This window comes from Capra hircus, chromosome 9, assembly GCF_001704415.2.
Source record: "Capra hircus breed San Clemente chromosome 9, ASM170441v1, whole genome shotgun sequence".
Taxonomy (NCBI): domain Eukaryota; kingdom Metazoa; phylum Chordata; class Mammalia; order Artiodactyla; family Bovidae; genus Capra; species Capra hircus.
Window position 1 is genome coordinate 27,781,989 of NC_030816.1, and position 20,308 is coordinate 27,802,296.

Consider the following 20,308-nt stretch of genomic DNA (forward strand, 5'->3'; position numbering starts at 1 on the left):
TTAAAACCATTCTAATTTACAAAACCAAGTGAAACCACATGTTATTTTTAGTGTTTTTAGCTATTTATAATAATCCTTTGCAATAATGTTGTAGCCACTTGGAATACATCAATACATATCTTTATTGGGAACGACAGCAGTAACTGAATAAAGGATGATGGGAATACTTCAATATTTTTGCTTTAGAAATCTAGAATTAAAACTTATGCCACTGACCTGAATTTCTAAATTTGACTTTCCTACCTCTTGATTTTTGCTCAGATTAATATACTTTGATTGCAAAGTTCCTAAATCCAGCTCAAGGAGTCATGCATACAGAGTAATATCCAAACACTCTAAAGGTCTATAGTGGCTTTGTGGTTTATGTTGCGCATTGAGCTTACCAGCTGTATAACAGCCATAATTCTCAGTGAATTCAAAAGACATGATTTGAGCAGTCTAAGAGCATTACTGATAAGCTACACGTTATTAGGCTGATATACTTAGCCCTGTTGATTTCTGAATTCAGGGAAAAGGGGAAGCTGGGGAGGGCATAGGCAATGAATTAACTCATGCATTTATTAATTCAGTCCATAAATAGTTCATGTGCCATGAGCAAGGCAGCAGGGACACCATAGTGAACCAGTAGTAAATAAGATGCTCATGAGCTCTTGGGTCTCATGGTGGGGGATACAGGGACACACAACCCAACTAATAGCACAGTTAAGGATTTAAGTGCAACTGTGCCAGGTGCTGCAAAGGTGCAGAATGCTACAAGAAAACTGGAGTACCTTCCTTGAGAAAGTGAAAGCAGAGTGAGCCGAAAGGCTCAGAAGACTGCAGTCTTATGTTCCAAATGTTTCAAGGGGCACAGCAAGAGCCTCTGGCAGAGGAAGCCTAACCTAGTCAGGAAAGAGTGAGAAGGTCTGTGTGTCTGGAGAACTATGATGGGGGAAGGGGATGGCATGAATGGCAGAATGGCAAGGTAGGCGGGGCCAGACCACACAGGACCTCCAGGTCTGTCCCACACGTCCCCCCACACCCACCAGGCTGCCAACCAGCTTCCAACCCCTCTGCAGCATGGAAATAGGGATGGTCTTACTTGATCTCGACTCCAAAGTGACCCCCATGCTCCTCACTTCCTGCTGTTCATGCTTTAGTGTGATAGATATCCTGTGTTGAGTAGTGAACTGTTTCTCTCTAAAAAGATATACTGAAGCCCTAAACCCCAATATCCACTAATGTAATCTTATTTGAAATTAGGGTCTTTTCAGACATAATCAAGTTATATATGCTCAGTTGCATTCGATTCTTTGTGACCCCATGGACTATAGCCCACCAGGCTCCTCTGTCCGTGGGATTTTCCAAGCAAAAATACTGGAATGGGTTGCTATTTCCTTCTCCAAAGGATCTTCCTGACCCAGGATTCAAACCCAGGTCTCCTGCGTTTCCTGCATTGGTAGGCGGATTCTTTACCATTATGCCACCTGGGAAGCCTGAACCAAGTTAAGATAATGCCATACTGAATTAGAGTACACCCTAATCCAATTAGGGCTTCGCAGGTGGCGCCAGTGGTAAAGAATGGGCCTGCCAACGCAGGAGACGTAAGAGACCCAGGTTTGATCCCCGGGTCAGGGATCCCCTGGAGAAGGAAGTGGCAACCCACCCCAGTATTCTTGCCTGGAAAATCCCATGGACAGAGGCTGGTGGGCTACACCCCATGTTGCAAAGAGTCGTACACAACTGAAGTGACTGAGTGTGCATGCAAGCTAATCCAGTATGACTGGTGTCCTTACAGGAAGAGGGGAACTTGACACAGACCTAGACACACAGAGGAAGAAGACCATGCGACAATGGAAGCAAGACAGCTGCAGGCCAAGGATCGCCGAGGGCTGCTGGCAAAACATCACAAGCTGGGGAGACGCATTCTCCTCCGGGGACTTCACAGTGAACTTGGCTCTGCTGACAACTTGACACTGAACTTCCACCTCTGAACTGAGATAAGTTTCTGTTGTTTTACAACACCTAGTTCTTAGTATTTTGTTGCAGCAGCCTTAGGAAACTGTCACAGATTCTGCTCGTGTATGGGTGGGACCACAATTTGCTTCTGAGCAATGGTATATGGCAAAGTGATGGCATGTCACCCCACGGTTACATTATGTTATGTAAGACTGTTTTGCCAGAAGACTCACTCTAGAGACCCTTTCCCATGCCAGTGATAAAGATGCAAGCTGCCATGATCCCTACAAGGAACAAGTCCACAAAGAATTGAATTCCCCCAACAAACACATGAGCAGGGAAGCAGATCCTCCCCGAATCAGGCCTCCAGATGAGACCACAGTCTGACTGACATCTCCACTACAGCTTGGTGAGACCCTCTGCAGAGGACCTGGCTAAACTGGGCCTGGAATTCTGACCCACAGAAATCGTGAGATAATGAATATATGTTGCTTTAAGGTCTCAATTTTTAAGTAATTTGTTAGATAGCACAGAAAATGAATATCCCTGCACAGAAGTATAGCAAACCACCTCTGCATTCTCTCTGGGCATGGAAAAGACTGAAGGCTGACTCTTTTGTGGATGGTTTCATGTACTCTCCTGAGGTTCCCAGAGCTGGAGACACCTGCAGTTCCCTTGGCGTGAGCACAGGCTTCTTCTCACATCAGGCATTTTCCTGCTACTCCCTCCTTGGGAAGCCAGTGATCAATCACCTCTTGGTTCCCGCTGCTATGGTCCTTCTGGCCAGGACCTAGGCCAACGCCATGCCAGCACCCTCCCCCACGGGGCCTCCCTCTGGTCACCTGGTAGGCCTAATGATCCTTTGGCCTAACCAACTCTAGGAGAGGGGGCCATTCCCAACATGGCAGCCCGCTCCTCAGCCCGTCCCTCTGCTTCAGCTTCGCTACACAGCAGCCCGAAGCCAACAGCTCCACAGGGTCCCTCCAACGAGAGAACACTACGTTAAGCCTGCCCTGAGTCCAGTTCTCTCCAGGCTGGAGGTAAAGGAGCAGGGTTGGGGGACAGTCACTGTGCAGCAAAAATTCAAAGAATCTCTTTGCTGACCTCTCTTCTCTACATTTTGTAAACATTTTTGTCTTTAATCTAGTTTAAGGGTCCAAGCCTCACAAAATCAACCTGAGCTCTTCCTTTAAAAATTCTGTGCATGGGACCTGTCTCACAATCACTTTGGTGAGTGACATCAGAATGGAGGCAGAAAAAGTGCCCTTTTAACTGCCTGTTGCTGTTAGTACTCCCAAGTCATAAAATGACAAAAGACTGAAATTTAGTGCTAATGTTACTTCTCATTTCTAGCTGCCATTTAAAAGAATCAGTGATATTCACATTGTTAGACAACTGTTAAAATGGTGAGCTCTATTTAAAAATAATTATTCAACACTCTTAAATTGATCTATGTATTACCAGGACTTCCCTGCTGGCTCAGCTGGTAAAGAATCCGCCTGCAATGCGGGAGACCTGGGTTCGATCCCTGGGTTGGGAAGATCCCCTGGAGAAGGAAAAGGCTACCCACTCCAGTATTCTGGCCTAGAGACTTCCATGGGCTGTATAGTCCGTGGGGACACAAAGAATCAGACACGACTGGGTGACTTTCACGTTCACTTTCATTACAAGCAGAAACTAGGAATGAGGCAGAAGCCAAGGAATCACAGTACTGTGAAGAATACAAAAGGTCCAGTTACAGGTGGCCAAAGTGCCCTACTTAAAATACAAAGTTTATTCATTCATTTACTGCATATTTACTGAGCACCTCCTAAGTGACAGATTCTGTTTTATTTAAACTTTTAAAATATTTAACTTTGATGTTACTTTTCCAAATAGCTTTAAAAACAGGGATATGTAAAAGAGAAAAATGTGCATCAGGATAAGTCTCAGAAATGCATATAACTCCAGAATTACCTGAAAAAGCATTGCTGTAATATCGAGATAGAGTCTGCATGATGTCTTTTGAGTGTTGGGTCCACGGTGCTATCTTTCTGTAGGTTTTTACACGATGAACAAGTTGGGAACCACCATACTGAAGGGACAGGGTATCCCCATGGTCTTCATAGAGTTCCTCAAACAACCTAAGAAGCCCAAGTAAAACACACAACACTAAAGAATTTCATCCGAAGTATTATACACCTTACTCACTTAGCTACAGATTCAAAACAAGTCTTTTCCTACATGAATTCCTCTGAGCCTTTCTTTTCAAGTAGACTCTTCAACATCTTGGAAGATAAATACATATGCAAAATGTATTACATTTTATAGTAATAGTCCAATAAGCAACAAAATCACAGAAAACTCTAAGGGGGGGCGGGGAGAACAGGGAGACCAAAAAGCATAATCTACCCAAGCCTAGACCAAGGTGGTTCTACTCTCTTAAAAAGACTCCTAACTTTCTGCAGCCTGCCAGCTCAATTTACCTCCCATGATAGAATTTTCTGTTCTCTCTGAATTGCCTTTGGAAGAAGGGACAAGCTCTTATCACATCAAACCATATTCTTTCCTAGAAATACATGTTTGAAACTTACATTTCTTCAAGTGCCGTTAAGGTTTTTTAATGCAGCGATGGCTGAGATCTGGCCATTTGTAAGCTGAGAGCTCTTTTGGACAGAGCCTTTATGACTGTCTCAGAGGACTGATAACAGTGATCAGTGCATTTCAAGAAACTTCATGCACTGTCATGGACCCAATGGACAGTGAAATAACAGTATTTCTTACCGAAGAACCAATCTTTTATCTATCTTACCTGTTTAATTCAAAATATATGAAGGCATATTACTTTTTTTTCCTGACACAGCCTTTTTTTTTTTTTTTAAAGAAACTCACTAGTTTGGATTTATCTAAAGTACACAGTGTTTTTTTGATAATTAACATGAATAGGAAAACAAAACCATGGCAACAACACATAAGGCTTTAATAGAAATAGATATTACCAAATTTAAATAACATCTTTTAACAACATAATTTTTGAGAAGCCAAAAGGGGAAATAAGTTCATAAAAGTCCTTTATGATTAATCAAGTTTGCTTTCTGTCATTACCAGCACTTGAAAGGCAAGAAAATAAGGCTTACCTAACTGCATCTGTATCAAATTGTAGATTTGGCTTGTCAATTAAGCCCAAGGAGTACAGTTGATAAGCCAGAGCACATTTCCCCACCATAAACTGTGCTGTGTTGGTGCGATCCAAACAGTCCACACAGTTGGTTCGAAGAACACCAGTCTAAGAGAAACACCGGTCAATCATTATTCAGTCACCAGAACTACTTCCATCCTACTCAAGATTTCTTTAAGACAAGCTACAAGTAGGGTGTTATTCCTGAACAAATAATGAAGCATTTTTTTCATTATAGAAGGTTATATTTGCTATTCACAATATTGCTCCAATAGCATCATTATACCTTCTATCTGTATTTGAATTTTTCTTTAGTTTAACAAGACTAAAGAAAAATTTAACAAGATAAAACAAATAGCTAACATTTTCCACATGTACCAATTAGTTAAATATGTGCTTTTCCTGCTGGTCTATCTCCTTTACTATACAAACCAAAATATTTAGTGGCTGAGGTCGTTTCATTCTTAAAGCATAATTAATATATATAGTGATTATCTGGCTCATTTTCCAAAGTCCTTCTAATTTATTCTTTACACATTTCTGTTTATGTTTCTATTTCCAATAATTTGCTTTATATGAAAAAAAATCTATGAAAGTGAAAGTTGCTCAGTTGTGTCTGCCTCTTTGTGACCCCATGGACTGTAGAGTCCATGGAATTCTCCAGGACAGAATACTGGAGTGGGTAGCCTTTTCCTTCTCCACGGGATCTTCCCAACCCAGGGATCGAACCCAGGTCTCCCGCATTGCAGGTGGATTCTTTACTAGCTGAGCCACAAGGGAAGTCCAAGAATACTGGAGTGGGTAGCCTATCCCTTCTCCAGTGGGTCTTCTCAACTCAGGAATTGAACCAGGGTCTCCTGCACTGTGGCAGACTCTTTACCAACTGAGCTATCTGGGAAGCCCCCGCAAAAATACATGGGCCATTACTGTTTCAGCTACACATCCTTTCCAAGAGTTACACATTAGCTGCAAGGCATTACAACTTGTTCTCAAATGATTAATAATGTTGTATTCAATAAGAAGTATCTCTCTCCATGGTTGCTTTCAGAAAACATCACACACAGTGGATACAGATTTTGTTCATTATTAACACAATGTCATCTATACCTGCAGGCGACCAGTGGGAATCACGTATCCTCCTAGTTCATTCCACCTGTGTTTAAAAATACATGCTTTAATTTTAAAATATTTAATAACATAATCTATATTCATATTTGGTACCAGCTCTTTATTAAGAATCAAAGTAATAGGGCTGAACCCCCCCCAAATAATCCGTTGATTCAGTTTACTTTCTCGGGTAAGTGAATTTGCAAATAACAGAGATGGAATGCTACCCATGATCCCCTCAAAGGGAGGCCAGGAAAGGAGCATCTTAACCTGCTCCAGCCCCGCACACTAGCATTTTGTCACCCACATTCATCCAAAGTCTCTTGCTTTAATTTAAGCCCATTTCCTGTTTGTTTCTATAGATATGAATAATAATTGCAGATCAACTTTATAACACAATCTACCAGGCCTGCTCCTTCTCCCCTCGACTTTAGGAGGTTCTCCTTCCTCCAGCTTTCCTTCATGGAGCTTTGCTACAGTCCTTTCGTTGTTTCTACAAACTTCTTTATTATTTTCCTTCCCACATGTTTTCTCCATGCCTTCACCAATGAAGGCGTGGGGAAATATTCTAAGTACTATGTAATGACATCAATCTTTTAATTATTTAAAAGAAGGTGCAGTGCAGAAAAAGAGTTAACACAGCAGGCCTGACTGCTATCCTCAGGAAGGCCCGCTTGCAAGGCTGCCCCTTGGCTGGCGCTGGGAACTTTAATTTCCACTATTTCCAGAACAGACAAGCATGGCTCGTGGTGCCTAAGCTGTTTGTGGAAGCAACGTGGTTTGCTGAACAGCCTTTCCTTCTGGGAGCCTGAAATTCTGGTAGCTGCCAGGCGGAGCTGCCTGCGGGACCACTTCCAGTAAAAACCCTGGCACCAAGTCTTCAATCGTCCCCCCTGGTTGGCAGCACTTCACATTGGCTGTCGCAAGTTGCTGGGGGAACTGAACATGCTCCGTGTGACTCTAGCCGGAGAGGACTCTGCAAGCGAGTGCCTCATTTCCTCTGGACTTTGTCCCATGTGCTTTCTCCCTTGGCTAATTTTGCCTTGTTTTGCTTGTTCATAATAAATCACAGCCAAGAGGACAACAATACACTGCGACCCCTGAGTTCTCTTAGGAAATCACCGAGCCTGGGAGGAGTCCTGGGGACCCTGGTCACAGGTGCCCTGAAATTCAAACTATAACAGAAGGATTACTTGCAAAGATGTACATTAATAATTGGTTAGGGTTTTTTTCTTGCTTTTTGCATGCTTTTTCTTTACCATTATAGTTAACTTTGCTAACTGAAAATAAAAAGCTGGAAATACATAATATTGGTTCTTTAAAGATAAATTAAGCACAGATGCTTGATCTGAAGAAGCTCACAAAGTAGTAATGAAGAAAGATTTGTCAGCAAATGACTATAATACAGTGATAAATTTCATTAAAATATTAGTATAGACTGGTCTGACTCTTTGGGACCCCATGGACTGTAGCCCACCAGGCTCCTCTGTCCACGAGATTTTCCAGGCAAGAATACTGGAGTGGATTGCCATTTCCTTCTCCAGGGGATCTTCCTGACCCAGGGATCAAACCCGGGTCTCCTACAAGCAGATTCTTTACTGTTTCCGCCACCAAGGAAGCCCCAGTGAAGAAAGATCTGTGAGCAAATAACTAACACAGTGACAAATTTCATTAAAATGTTAGTATAAATACTAATCTATAGACGGGTGCATAAGAAAAAATTTTCCTGCTCCTATTTATTACTGAAACACAGAATTCATTACAGAAAGTTTTATTTTACAGAACTACCTTATATAACATTTATTCTAAGAAGCAAGAGATTCTGTGGCTTCCATCTCAAGGTATGTACCTGCCAGGAGAATCTCCCACCCTCATGAACATTCATTCCACAGACACATGGGCAGGGTGTCATCTCCTCAAAGGAATAAAGTCATCTATCTTCCAAGGAGTACAAACTGCTCATGTCTAGAATATTTTTTGTCTATAAGAGCTAACGTCTAGATATCTTTTAGGTTTTAAAACACCATACGTACTTTTCATCTGGCCGCAGAATGCTACAGTAAGAATCAGGGCGGTTTACAAAGAAGCCTGTTTTCTTCACCACACTTTCTGCGATCACGTTCAGGCGATCTAGAACATTACACAGCTTGCTGAGAGCAAGGAGGAAGAGTAAGAGAAGTGAGAAGGGCCCGACTCTTAATATGCACCTATGTTTATACCCAAAGCCAAGGCTACAGTAATGATACTTGGGAATGTAATTTTTCAAATCTCTGGTCTGTACTCAATAGGGACATTGTAAGAATTAACTTCTAGAATGCAAGGTGTACTCAATAACTAGCAAGATTTGGCACAAGAAGGGCCTGTAACTCAATAGCAACTGTTGGCAAGCCTTAAACTTGGCACATGGCATCTCCCAGCAAGAGCTTTTTCCAAAGCCTTTCACTCCCCAAGAGTGGAGTCAGTGAAGTCAACACGCAGTCATAAAATGTGAAGAGAGCACAATGCTCAGTGAGGCTGTTTGGGAAGAAAACACTGGGAAATAAATTACTATGAACGGCACCAACCAGTAACCAGGCTTATACTCTGGGAAAGTGTGTGTGTATGTGTGCGCGCGCGTGTGCACGTGCATGTATCTAACTATGTAAAATGATTCAGAGAAAAGTACAATGAGTCAAGTGCAAAACAATACAGTGACATTAAGAAAACGAGAGAGAGACCTTGATGTGAACCTAGTGTTTGTAGGACACCCAGCAAATGAGTCAAAGGACAATGCAAGGTTAATGAGAGCTCCCTGGAAGAGACGAGTTTGGAATCGGAACTTGACGGTGAGAGAGGTGGGAAAGCACCCTGGGAGGTAGGGAGGAGGACTGGAGGGAGAGGAAACATAGGAACAAAGGGTCCAGAATTGGACTTCGGCTGCCACACTGGAGACAGAGCCTGCCGGTTAGCTTTTGCAGGAGCAGAATAGCACTGGGAATAAAGGAGTTATTATATTCTGGAACCAACCAGATGCTGGGGTTTTCACATTACATCAAGGGGTCTGGATTTACTATAAACGGTCAGGAGTTAGTGCTGGTTCACCCACAAGTGAGAATGTCTGAAAGTGGCATCTGAGAAAGGAATTAAACAGGGAGATAGAATGAAATAGAAAGAAAAGGTGAAACTAACACCTTTGAGGAAAAGCAGCTGAGGAGAGGTGTTCTGAAGTCACTGGGATACTTCAAAGAGAATTTGCAAATGGCAAAAATGGTGGGCAGAGAGAGTTTGATCAATTAATTTAAGCCCTCTAATTATACACCAGCAATTAAACCAGCCCTCAAGCAGCTCCACAAAGGAAAATAAGAGTCACTTTACGGGGGAGGTCGCTTCCTGCTATTCTACATCACAAGAAGAGGAAAACCTAACCAGACAAGAAGAGCATCTGCTCACCTTTTGGTGTACTTGGCCATGTCCCATGGAATATAAATAATCGTGTGCTCGGGAGGCAAAAACTGGTTGAGGTAGGTCACAGCAGCTACAAGCTCTTCACTCAGAATTCTTTCATGCTTCCTTTTTTCTCTTTCCTTTTCCAAAAATTAAACATCGTCAGTGTTCAAAATGCCTTAATTGGAGAACAGACTTTAAACGTAACTTTGCCACTATGGCAAAACAAAAAGATGAAGTGCTAAATATGAAAAAAATGAAACCTACCTTATTAAAATTAAAATAAATGCTAATAAATAAATATGCCACTGAATTATGATCAACAGATAATGAGCACTAAATACTCAAAGAGACCAGATTTCTTCCTCGTAACCTCCTACAGTCCCAGCAAGTCCAGCTCACCCTACACAGGCCTGTCCTACCCTCTCCACACCCCACTGTGGCCAAGGAGAATCCCCGAAGACCAGAAGAGAGGACCCCCAAGCCCCAGCCAGCGAAGGACCAGACAGAAATCAACCGGGCTTGGATGGATAATCCCCAAACTGGCAGAGCAGAGAACGTTTTCATAGCCTTCATATACTTTTAAACTTGACTCTCATAAGATCCCCTGGAGGTAGCCAAGGCAGCCTTGCCTTCCCCTTTTACACTGTGGCTGAATGCACTGAAGCTGAGAGGCGCAAATGGGACTATATCTTAGCTGTCCACCTCCTCGCCCGCCTGCTGTAGCTCCGGAGAGACCACACTGTCTCCCACTCAAGGGGAGACACATTCTCCCATTCACAGCGGGGCTGGTGTGTTATTACTCAGCTGTGAGCTTGGAGCTCATTCTCTGCCTCCTGAATTCCTCATCTATAAGATGGGTAACAGCAGCACCTCCCTTAAAGGATTAATGTGAGGTTTAAAGGAGATGAAACATGGTAATTTCTTATCAGAGCATCTGACGCATGATAAATATTAATACAAAACAGACCATTTGTATTATTATTCTGATCAGGACTTTACTCAGAAACAAACATGAAAATAAAAAGTAACTCAGCAATACGGACTATTACTGGCATCAGGATAGGTCTATGCTGTTTTCAACCATGCTGGTTACTTAACTCTCATGAATTTAAGTAGATAATCACCAAGGAAACGAAAGAAAACGTATCTATTTTGCATAACTGTATATGTCAAATGGAGGAATTCAAGTTAAGACCAGTAATAAATCAGTTTTCCATGAACAAATATTAGCTTATTTTTACATCTGAGAAAATTAAATTACATACTTGGAATTTTTCTCAAAAGTATTTTAAACCAACTAGAGAAACAAAAGGTTTGTGAATTTCTTCTGTCAAATCTGACATTTAAGGAGATGCACAAGTAAGGTTACTTCATCAACTTGGGATCATCTCTATGCAAAGAGCATGCTTTATGCAGTCTGCCCACAGCGGGTTCGTTACTGAATCGTTCAGTCGACTGCCTTTGGGTCACAGACTCTTTTAACGACCAGATGAAAGCTTTACATATGCAAGTGACTTTGTACATCATTTCAAAGGGTTCAGAGATCCTCCCAATAGCCATCCAAGGCCCCCAGATTAAAGTCCTCTGATGGATAATGACATCAGGCCCTTGGCTGGCTTCCTATTAACCCTGAGCAGCAGCACTGACAGTGTAAGGACTGCTGCGAAATTTTTGTCAAGCAGTGTCTCAAACTTACACACGTGGGGAAGGGGGTGGGAAGGAGACAGTTCACACACAGGGCCAAAGAGAAAAATCAAGAAAGGTATTCCATTTTCGACACTTCATATGGAGGCAGAACAAAGAGTGACTATCCCTTGATATCTACACACATACACAGAGACACACTTTGACTAGTTAATATGGACTTCTTCCAAGGGAACTGAATAAATGTCTTCTCCTATCCAATGAATAAAGTAACTGATGACAAAAACAATCAAACATTTTTTCTGTTCTACAAAACAGCAACTTAATCTCCAAAGTATTTTCTCGTTATTGTCAGGATTTTTATGACAATGAAATAATAAACAACAATAATTTTAAAATCTGTTGACTGGCATTTAAATATTAAGAAGTAAATGTTCACTTGAGAAATCTGGGCAGGAACACTTTATAACCACATGTATCTGATATTATATTTTGAACCTGCATACTTAATAGAGAAATAGTTGATTTCATACATCATGAATCTCCATTTAACCACAGCTTTTAACTACACTACACGGACTCAGTAATATATGAAGAAAATTCACTAACTTAGATTGACATTTATATTCTAGTGATAACTTTTTAATTTAGTGCTTCAGCAATAATTTATTTCTATACAAACAATATCTTATTGCCTATACATTTATTAGAAAATTGTTCATGAAGGTTCTTGTTGGTAGAGTTTTGCTTCTTTAATTTTTTTATGTTTCTTATAGCTACTGTGTAATATCAGGCTGAGGTTATGGGTCATCCAGCTATTGTCTTATATCACTCTGAGTTGACAGCAAGAGAGATGAAATTTCTGAACTGATGTGAACAAAAGTCTAAAAAGTGATGTATTTAATACTTGATTTATTTTACAAAGTCAAGCTCTGATTATTATTATATTATATATAATAATATTACAGGAGTTTGGGGTGTTGGCAGTCATCTAACTGAAGGAGACCAATAATTTCCTAAGCCAAAGAGTGACAGAGGGAGAATTAAAGCTTCCTGCTTCACTGTCCACGGCTCCCCTCCTCATCACCTTCCTCCTCTGACACACACACACACACACACACACACACACACACCCACACCCTGCTCCTTTGAATTCATGCACTAAAGCTTCCTGCCTCACTGTCCACGGCTCCCCTCCTCATCACCTTCCTCCCCTGACACACACACACACACACATACCCTTATGATTCTGTCCTCCCATTAAAATAACCCTTCCCTCCAGGTTTCAGATTCCTTTCCTCTCAAGTACATGAGGCCCCTGATCATCCCTTCTTTTTCCTGTATTCTCTCCTCTCTTTAAGGATCTCAAACAGATCCTTCCCAAACACTTTAAAACACATCATGATCTCTTCAAGAAACAACAACCAGATGAAAACACCAACTCTTCCACATTTCTCACTAGGTGAGGATCCAACCAGTCCATCCTAAGGGAAATCAGTCCTGTATATTCATTGGAAGGACTGATGCTGAGGCTGAAGCTCCAACACTTTGGCCACCTGATGCAAAGAACTGACTCACTGGAAAAGACCCTGACACTGGGCAAGACTGAAGGCAGACGAAGGGAACAACAGAGGATGAGATGGCTGGAAGGCATCACCGACTCGATGGACATGAGCTTGAGTAAGGTCCAGGAGTTGGTGATGGATAGGGAAGCCTGGCGTGCTGCAGTCCATGGGGTCGCAAAGAGTCGGACACGACTGAGCGACTGAACTGAACTGAGGGAAGAAGTCCTCCTGCACCTCAGTCCAGGTCACTCAGTGCCCTGGTGCTGGGAACATCAATGAGCATATTTTCCATTTTCATATTACCTGGCCCGCCAGCAGCCTTTGCCACGGTCAACTGCTTGCTTCCTTCACCATGAAACATGCCTTCTCTTAGCTGTCAGAGCACAGCACGCACCTGGTTTTCCTCCTACTTTCCCATCTGTCCCTCCTCTGAGCCTTTACGGATTCCGCCTGCTCTACCTGGACATCAGGAGCTGGAGGTTCTCAAGTCGAGACCAGAGGCTCCCCACTCTTCTCTCGGTACCCTCGGTTGGGCATCCTCTCCACACCCACGTCTTCAAATATTGCCAGGACTCAGATGGGCCATCATATCACATCTCAGCCCAGACCTCTCTCCCGAGCTTCCATCTCACACAGCGACCACCTACTTACCATCTCCTTTGACAGGACTCCATCCATCTCAAACCTCAACACATTCAAGCCGCACTCACCGCCTTCCCTCACAGACAGTCTGTGTTCCCTGGCTCAGTGCCTGGCATCACCACCCATTCACCTGAGTGAGCCAGAAACCTGGGGGTCAAGTCTCGCCCCTCCCTCTCCCTCATCTCAGACCCAGCTCATCACTGGCTCCACTGCCTGTGTGCACTCCTCCCCACCTCCGCCATGCCACCCCAGCTGCGGCCAGTTACCCCTTTTCTGGATAATTATAACAGCCTATGGGGTCTTCCAACATCGAATTTAGTCTGTGCCAACCCATTCGTTCTCTAGTTGCGATCAGGACAACCTTCTCAAAACAGAAATCTGATCACCATCTTCTCAACTCTACAAAACCTTCGATGGTTTTCAAAGTCAAGATAAGACCTGACTCATTAACACACCCTACAAGGCTCTACAAGTCTGCGTAACTACCTCTCCAGTCTCTTCTCACAACAGGCTCTCCTGCTTGCATTCTCTGGGACCCAGTCAGAGAGGCCTCTTCTTCCTCAAACGCACCTTATGCCCTCCCGTCCCAGGGCCTTTGCACCTGCTGCTCTCTTTCCTCTTGGCCTTGTAAAGGGCTCTTCGTTCAGAGGCGTTGCACTGACTCATCACCTCTTCAGGAAGACTTCTCTCCCGCTATAAGCATTGTAACCCTGTCTTGGTACCTCTGCCTCACTTTACCATCTCCTGTTAGACTGTAAGCCCAGAGAAGGCAGGGACTGTTTTTATGACTGCCTTGGCACAAGGAAAATCTTCAAAACTGTTAAACGGTGGCTTCAATGGACATAGGACTCCTTGGTTTCTAATTAAATTGAATTATGCTTATTATAATTAATGATCTCAGGTCATACAGTCAGCAAAAACAAGACTGGGAGCTGACTAGGACTCAGATCATGAGCTCCTTATTGCAACATTCGGACTTGAAGAAAGTAGGGAAAACCACTAGGCCATTCAAGGATGACCTAAATCAAATCACTTACAGTAGAAGTGACAAATAGATTCAAGGGATTAGATCTGATAGAGTGCCTAAAGAACTATGGACAGAACTATGGACATAAGATTGTATAGGAGGTGGTGACCAAAACCATCACCAAGAAAAAGAAATGCAAAAAGGCAAAATGGTTGTCTGAGGAGGACTTACAAAGAGCTGAGAAAAGAAGAGAAGCAAAAGGCAAAGGAGAAAAAGAAAGATATACCCATCTGAATGCAGAGTTTCAAAGAATAGCAAGGAGAGATATGAAAGTCTTCTTAAGTGAACAATGCAAATAAAGGAAAACAATAGACTAGGAAAGACCAGCTATCTCTTCAAGAAAATTAGAGATACCAAAGGAACATTTTATGCAAAGATGGGCTCGATAAAGGACAGAAACTATGAATAAAACAGAAGCAGAAGATATTAAGAAGAGATGACAAAACACACAGAAGAGCTGTTCAAAAAAGTTCTTAATGACCCAGAAAGCCATGATGGTGCGATCACTCACCTAGAGCCAGACATCCTGGAATGTGAAGTCAAGTGGGCCTTAGGAAGCATTACTATGAACAAAGCTAGTGGAGGTGATGGAACTCCAGCTGAGTTATTTCAAATCCTAAAAGATGATGCTATTCGAGTGCTGCACTCAATATGCCAACAAATTTGGAAAATCCAGCAGTGTCCACAGGACTGGAAAAGGTCAGTTTTCATTCCAAACCCAAAGAAGAAAAATGCCAAAGAATGTTCAAACTACCACACAATTGTACTCATTTTACATGTTAGCAAGGTAATGCTCAAAATCCTTCAAGCTAGGTTTCAACAGTACCTGAACCTAGACCTTTCAAATATACAAGCTGGATTTAGAAAAGGCACAGGAACCAGAGATCAAATTACCAACATCTGCTAGATCACAGGAAAAATAAGGGAATTCCAGAAAAATATCTACTTCTGCTTTATTGACTATGCCAAAGCCTTTGACTGTGTGGGTCACAACAAACTATGGAAAATATTAGAGACGGGAATACCACACCACCCTGCCTGCCTCCTAAGAAACCTGTATGTAGGTTAAGAAGCAACAGTTAGAACCAATTTCAAACTAGGAAAGGAGTAACTAAAGGCTGTATATTGTCATCCTGCTTATTTAACTTCTATGCAAAATACATCATGTGAAATGCCAGGCTGAATGAAGCTCAAGCTGTAATCAAGATGGCCAGGAGAAATATCAACAACCTCAGATATGCAAAAGACACCACCCTAATGGCAGAAAGTAAAGAAGAACTAAAGAGCCTCTTGATGAAGGTGAAAGACGAGAGTGAAAAAGCTGACTTAAAACTCAACAGTCTAAACACTAAGATCATGGCATCTGGTCCCACTGAGAGAGTGAGAGAGTGAAGTCGCTCAGTCATGTCCGACTCTTTGCGACCCCATAGACTGTAGCCTACCAGGCTCCTCTGTCCATGGGATTTTCCAGGCAATAGTACTGGAGTGGATTGCCATCTCCCTCTCCAGGGGATCTTCCCAACCCAGGGCTCGAACCCAGGTCTCCCGCATTGTAGACAGATGCTTTACCGCTTCTTGGCAAATAAACGGGGAAAAAATGTAAACAGTGGCAGACTTAATCTTTGGGGGCTTCAAAATCACTGTAGACAGTGACATCAGCCATAAAATTAAAAGATGCTTGTTCCTTGGAAGAAAAGCTATGACAAACCTAGAAAGTGTATTAAAAAGCAGAGACATCACTTTGCTGACAAAGGTCTGTATACTCAAAGCTATGGTTTTTCCAGTAATCATGTATAGAACTGAGAATTGGACCATAAAGAAGGCTGAGCACTGAAAAGCTGATGCTTTTTATGGTGTTGAAGACGACTCTTGAGAGTCCCTAGGAGAGCAAGGAGATCAAACCAGTCAATCCTAAAGGAAATCAATCCTGAATATTCATTGGAAGGACTGAAGCTGAAGCTCCAATACTTTGGCCACCTGGTATGAAGAGCTGATTTTGGACAAGACCCTGATGCTAAGACTGAAGACAGAGAAGGGGGTGACAGAGGATAGATGATTGGATGGTATCACTGACTCAATGGACCTGAGTTTGAGCAAACTCTGGGAGATAGTGAAAGACTGGGAAGCCTGGTGTACATGGGGTCACAAAGAGTCAGACATGACTGAACAACAACAACAAATACTTATAACCAACTTGTTGGAATAATCTCAGATACTAGAAGGTGTTGGCCAACTGCCATAGCCATAATAAACAAAACACTCGCTTTTCACACTCAGGGTTTTCCTAGCCACAGAATGAGATTCCTCCATTTCATCTGGTTGCAACACACACAGATACAATTTCCTACCTGGTCGCCTATCCTCCACGCCAGGCTCTGACCTGGCTGCCTGCTCATATACACAAGACACGCTGACCCGACAGTGTACTCTGACATGGAAGCACAGAATTATGAGACCAGGTCACCACTCTGTCCACTGATTCCTGAGCCACAACTGCACCCCAATTTCTGAATCTAGTCCTTAGATCCTATTACCACATGTTATCTTGCCCAGCAGATCTTCTGGATTGTCAAGGGAAGTTACTCTATCAAGGCTAGTCTGTGGGTGTTTGATCTCCATGCTTCCTTCTCCCAGATGTCCTGGAAACTGAGGCAGAATTTCACCCATACCTAGCTCACCCCAGGAAATTAGAAGACAGACATGCTCATTTCTCTCTTTCCTAGAAAACCCACCACAGAGTCTCTGAACTTACCCAGGGAAGAGGCCACGTGCACTCTGAGGCCAAAGGACAGAGGTTCAAACAGTTCAGACACAGTGAGTCATCACAGCACGATCAACCCACAACCCTCTCCTCCTTTAAAGCAGCCTAGTTAAGCCCCTTCATGTTGTCCAGTGTGATCGAATTTTATAACCAAACAAAGAGCATGTCATACCTTCACTAAATTCAAGACGATGATGGGCGAGCCAAACCTCTGAAGCATCTGGTCAAAGTGAAGGGCAGCCACGTGGGCAAATGGATCTGCCTGATCCACTGGGAGGAAAAAACAAATCAGTACCAGAATGAAAATTATACAGCAAGAATAAAAGCAGCAGAGTCTTGTTTCACTTTATAATGTTTATAGAAATGTAACTCAATTGACCTTCTGGTAGTTTCATGTCTCAAATTCCTCTTAAGTGTATCATTCTTCATATATTTATTGAATTCGAATGATTCTTACATTTCTGAATATAATTAATTATATCTACATATTTTAAAATATAAATAATTTTCTAGTGGCCAAAATTAAAAATAAATGTATATAAAGTTGTTGCATAAAAAACATCAGTAGCCCTGAATCTAAATTATCTACTTTTCAGTACTGAAACTCCATGCTTGTATGAAATTTCTGTTGGCAGCAGTTTACTCTCTAATGTGGGTAAAGGAGAGTTACTATTGAAAAGACTGTTCCACTCACATGTAATAGGTGGCTTAGGCATCATAGTTGAAATGTCCTGTGACCAGTATAAGGGAACTGATCCTCTAACTTGTACGTAAGAAGAATAACTTCCCGCAGTAAAAGACATGACAGAAGCATCGCAGAGTATTTGCTCAGTTTCCACTTCATTTGCAACATCACCCTGGAAAGAAAGGTGCATTTACAGGTGTTTTATATTCTCAGAATTTTTTCATGGAAAAAATGTCAAGTACAGAATGAAAATATAATTCCTATTCTTAGGCCATGGCACCCCACCCCAATTCCTATTCTTAGGATATTTTAAAAGAGGTAAGTGCTGATCAATATTTGATGCACATATTAAAAAAGGAAAATCATTAAGATGCAATAAAGGAAGGCAATTAAAAATAGCAGAGAATAGACAAGGGAAAAATCAAATTAAATAGATAATAATACAGGTAATAGAGTGCAGAGAAGGAGAGAAAAGGAAAACAATTACAAGATATTACAGGAGATTAGTAAGACCGGTGAAATATAAAAATTCAATTCTGAAGACCAAGGAGGAATGAAAGGACAAAAAGTAAGATTCAAATAAAACGCCTGATGGACAAAAGGAAAAAAACCTTGACACAGCTTTACCTATAAAGTATATGAGGATATAACAAAGAATAATTTTAGAGGCATTAATAACGTGCCTGTTTAATTACCCTTGATATATCCAAAACTACATAACAGAGCTGCAAAACTCTGTTCTTGTCCAGTTGCTCAGTCATATCCGACTCTTTGTGACCCCAAGGACTGCAGATCGCCAGGCTTCCCCGTCCATCACCAGCTCCCGGAGCTTGCACAAACTCATGTCCATTGAGTTGGCGATGTCATCCAACCATCTCATCCTCTGTTGTCCCCTTCTCCTCCTGCCTTCAATCTTTCCCAGCATCAGGGTCTTTTCCAACGAGTCACTTCTTCACATCAGGTGGCCAAACTACTAGAGTTTCAGCTTCAGCATCAGTCTTTCAGTGAATATGCAGGACTGATTTCCTTTGGAATTGACTGGTTTAATCTCCTTGCAGTCCAGGGGACTCTCAAGGGTCTTCTCCAACACCTCAGTTCAAAAGCATCAATTCTCTTTACAGTCTAACTATCACATCCATACATGACTACTGGAAAAACCATAGCTTTGATTATATGGACTTTTCTTGGCAAAATAACGTCTCTGCTTTTTAGCACGCTATCTAGGTTTGTCATAGCTTTTCTTCCAAGGAGCAAGCATCTCTTAATTTCATGGCTGCAGTCACCATATGCAATGATTTTGGAACCCAAGAAAATAAAGTCTATCACTGTTTCCCCATCTATTTGCCATGAAGTGATGGGACCAGATGCCATGATCTTAGTGTTTTGACTACTGAGTTTTAAGCAAGCTTTTTCACTCTCCTCTTTCACGTTCATCAAGGGGCTCTTTAATTCCTCTTTGCTTTCTGCCGTAAGGATGGTGTCATCTGCATATCTGTGGTTATTGATATTTCTCCCACAATCTTGATTTCAGCTCGTGCTTCATCCAGCCCAGCATTATGCATGATGTACTCTGCATATAAGTTAGATAAGCAGGGTGACAATATACAGCTTTGATGTACTCCTTTCCCAGTTTGGAACCAGTCCGTTGTTCCATATCTGGTTCTAACTGTTGCTTCTTGACCTGAATACAGGTTTCATAGGAGGCAGGTAAAGAGGTCTGGTATTCCCATCTCTTTAACAATTTTCCAGTTTATCGTGATTCACACAATCAAAGGTTTCAGCATAGTCAATGAAGCCTAAGTAGATATTTTCCTGGAATTCTCTTGCTTTTCCTATGATCCAAAGGATGTCGGCAATTTGATCTCCAGTTTCACTGCCTTTTCTAAATCCAGCTTGAACATTTGGAAGTTCTTAGTTCATGTACTGTTGAAGCCTTGCTTGGAGCATTTTGAGCACTACTTTGCTATCATGTGAAATGAGTGCAGTTGTATGGCAGTTTGAACGTTCTTTGCAACTGGGATGAAAACTGATGTTTTTCAGTCCTGGGGCCACCACTGAGTTTTCTTAATTTGCTGGCATATTGAGTGCAGCACTTTAACAGCATCATCTTTTAAGATTTGAAATAGCTCAGCTCGAATTCTATCACCTTCACTAATTTTGTTCATAGTAATGCTTCTTAAGGCCTACTTGATTTCACACTCTAAGATGTCTGGCTCTAGCTGAGTGATCACACCACTGTGGTTTTCCGGGTCATTAAGACCTCTTTTGTATAGTTCTTCTGTGTATTCTTGCCACCTCTTCCTAATATCTTCTGCTTCTGTTAGGTCCAGATCATTTTTGTCCTTTATTGTGCCTA

At 42.0% G+C, this 20,308-nt stretch overlaps 1 protein-coding gene across 2 annotated transcripts in view; it reads right to left on the minus strand.

Annotated features, from left to right (window-relative positions):
- The window catches only part of FIG4 (FIG4 phosphoinositide 5-phosphatase), a 167,446-nt gene that overhangs the window by 89,582 nt on the left and 57,556 nt on the right, over nucleotides 1-20,308 (minus strand). For both annotated transcript variants that reach the window (XM_005684577.3, XM_018053077.1), the window contains 7 exons: nucleotides 17,962-18,124; nucleotides 17,440-17,537; nucleotides 9,632-9,765; nucleotides 8,236-8,352; nucleotides 6,203-6,248; nucleotides 5,055-5,203; nucleotides 3,895-4,061 (listed from right to left, as the gene is read on the minus strand). In XM_005684577.3, the coding sequence (XP_005684634.1) occupies nucleotides 3,895-4,061; nucleotides 5,055-5,203; nucleotides 6,203-6,248; nucleotides 8,236-8,352; nucleotides 9,632-9,765; nucleotides 17,440-17,537; nucleotides 17,962-18,124 (874 nt within the window). The remainder of the gene's footprint in view (nucleotides 1-3,894; nucleotides 4,062-5,054; nucleotides 5,204-6,202; nucleotides 6,249-8,235; nucleotides 8,353-9,631; nucleotides 9,766-17,439; nucleotides 17,538-17,961; nucleotides 18,125-20,308) is intronic.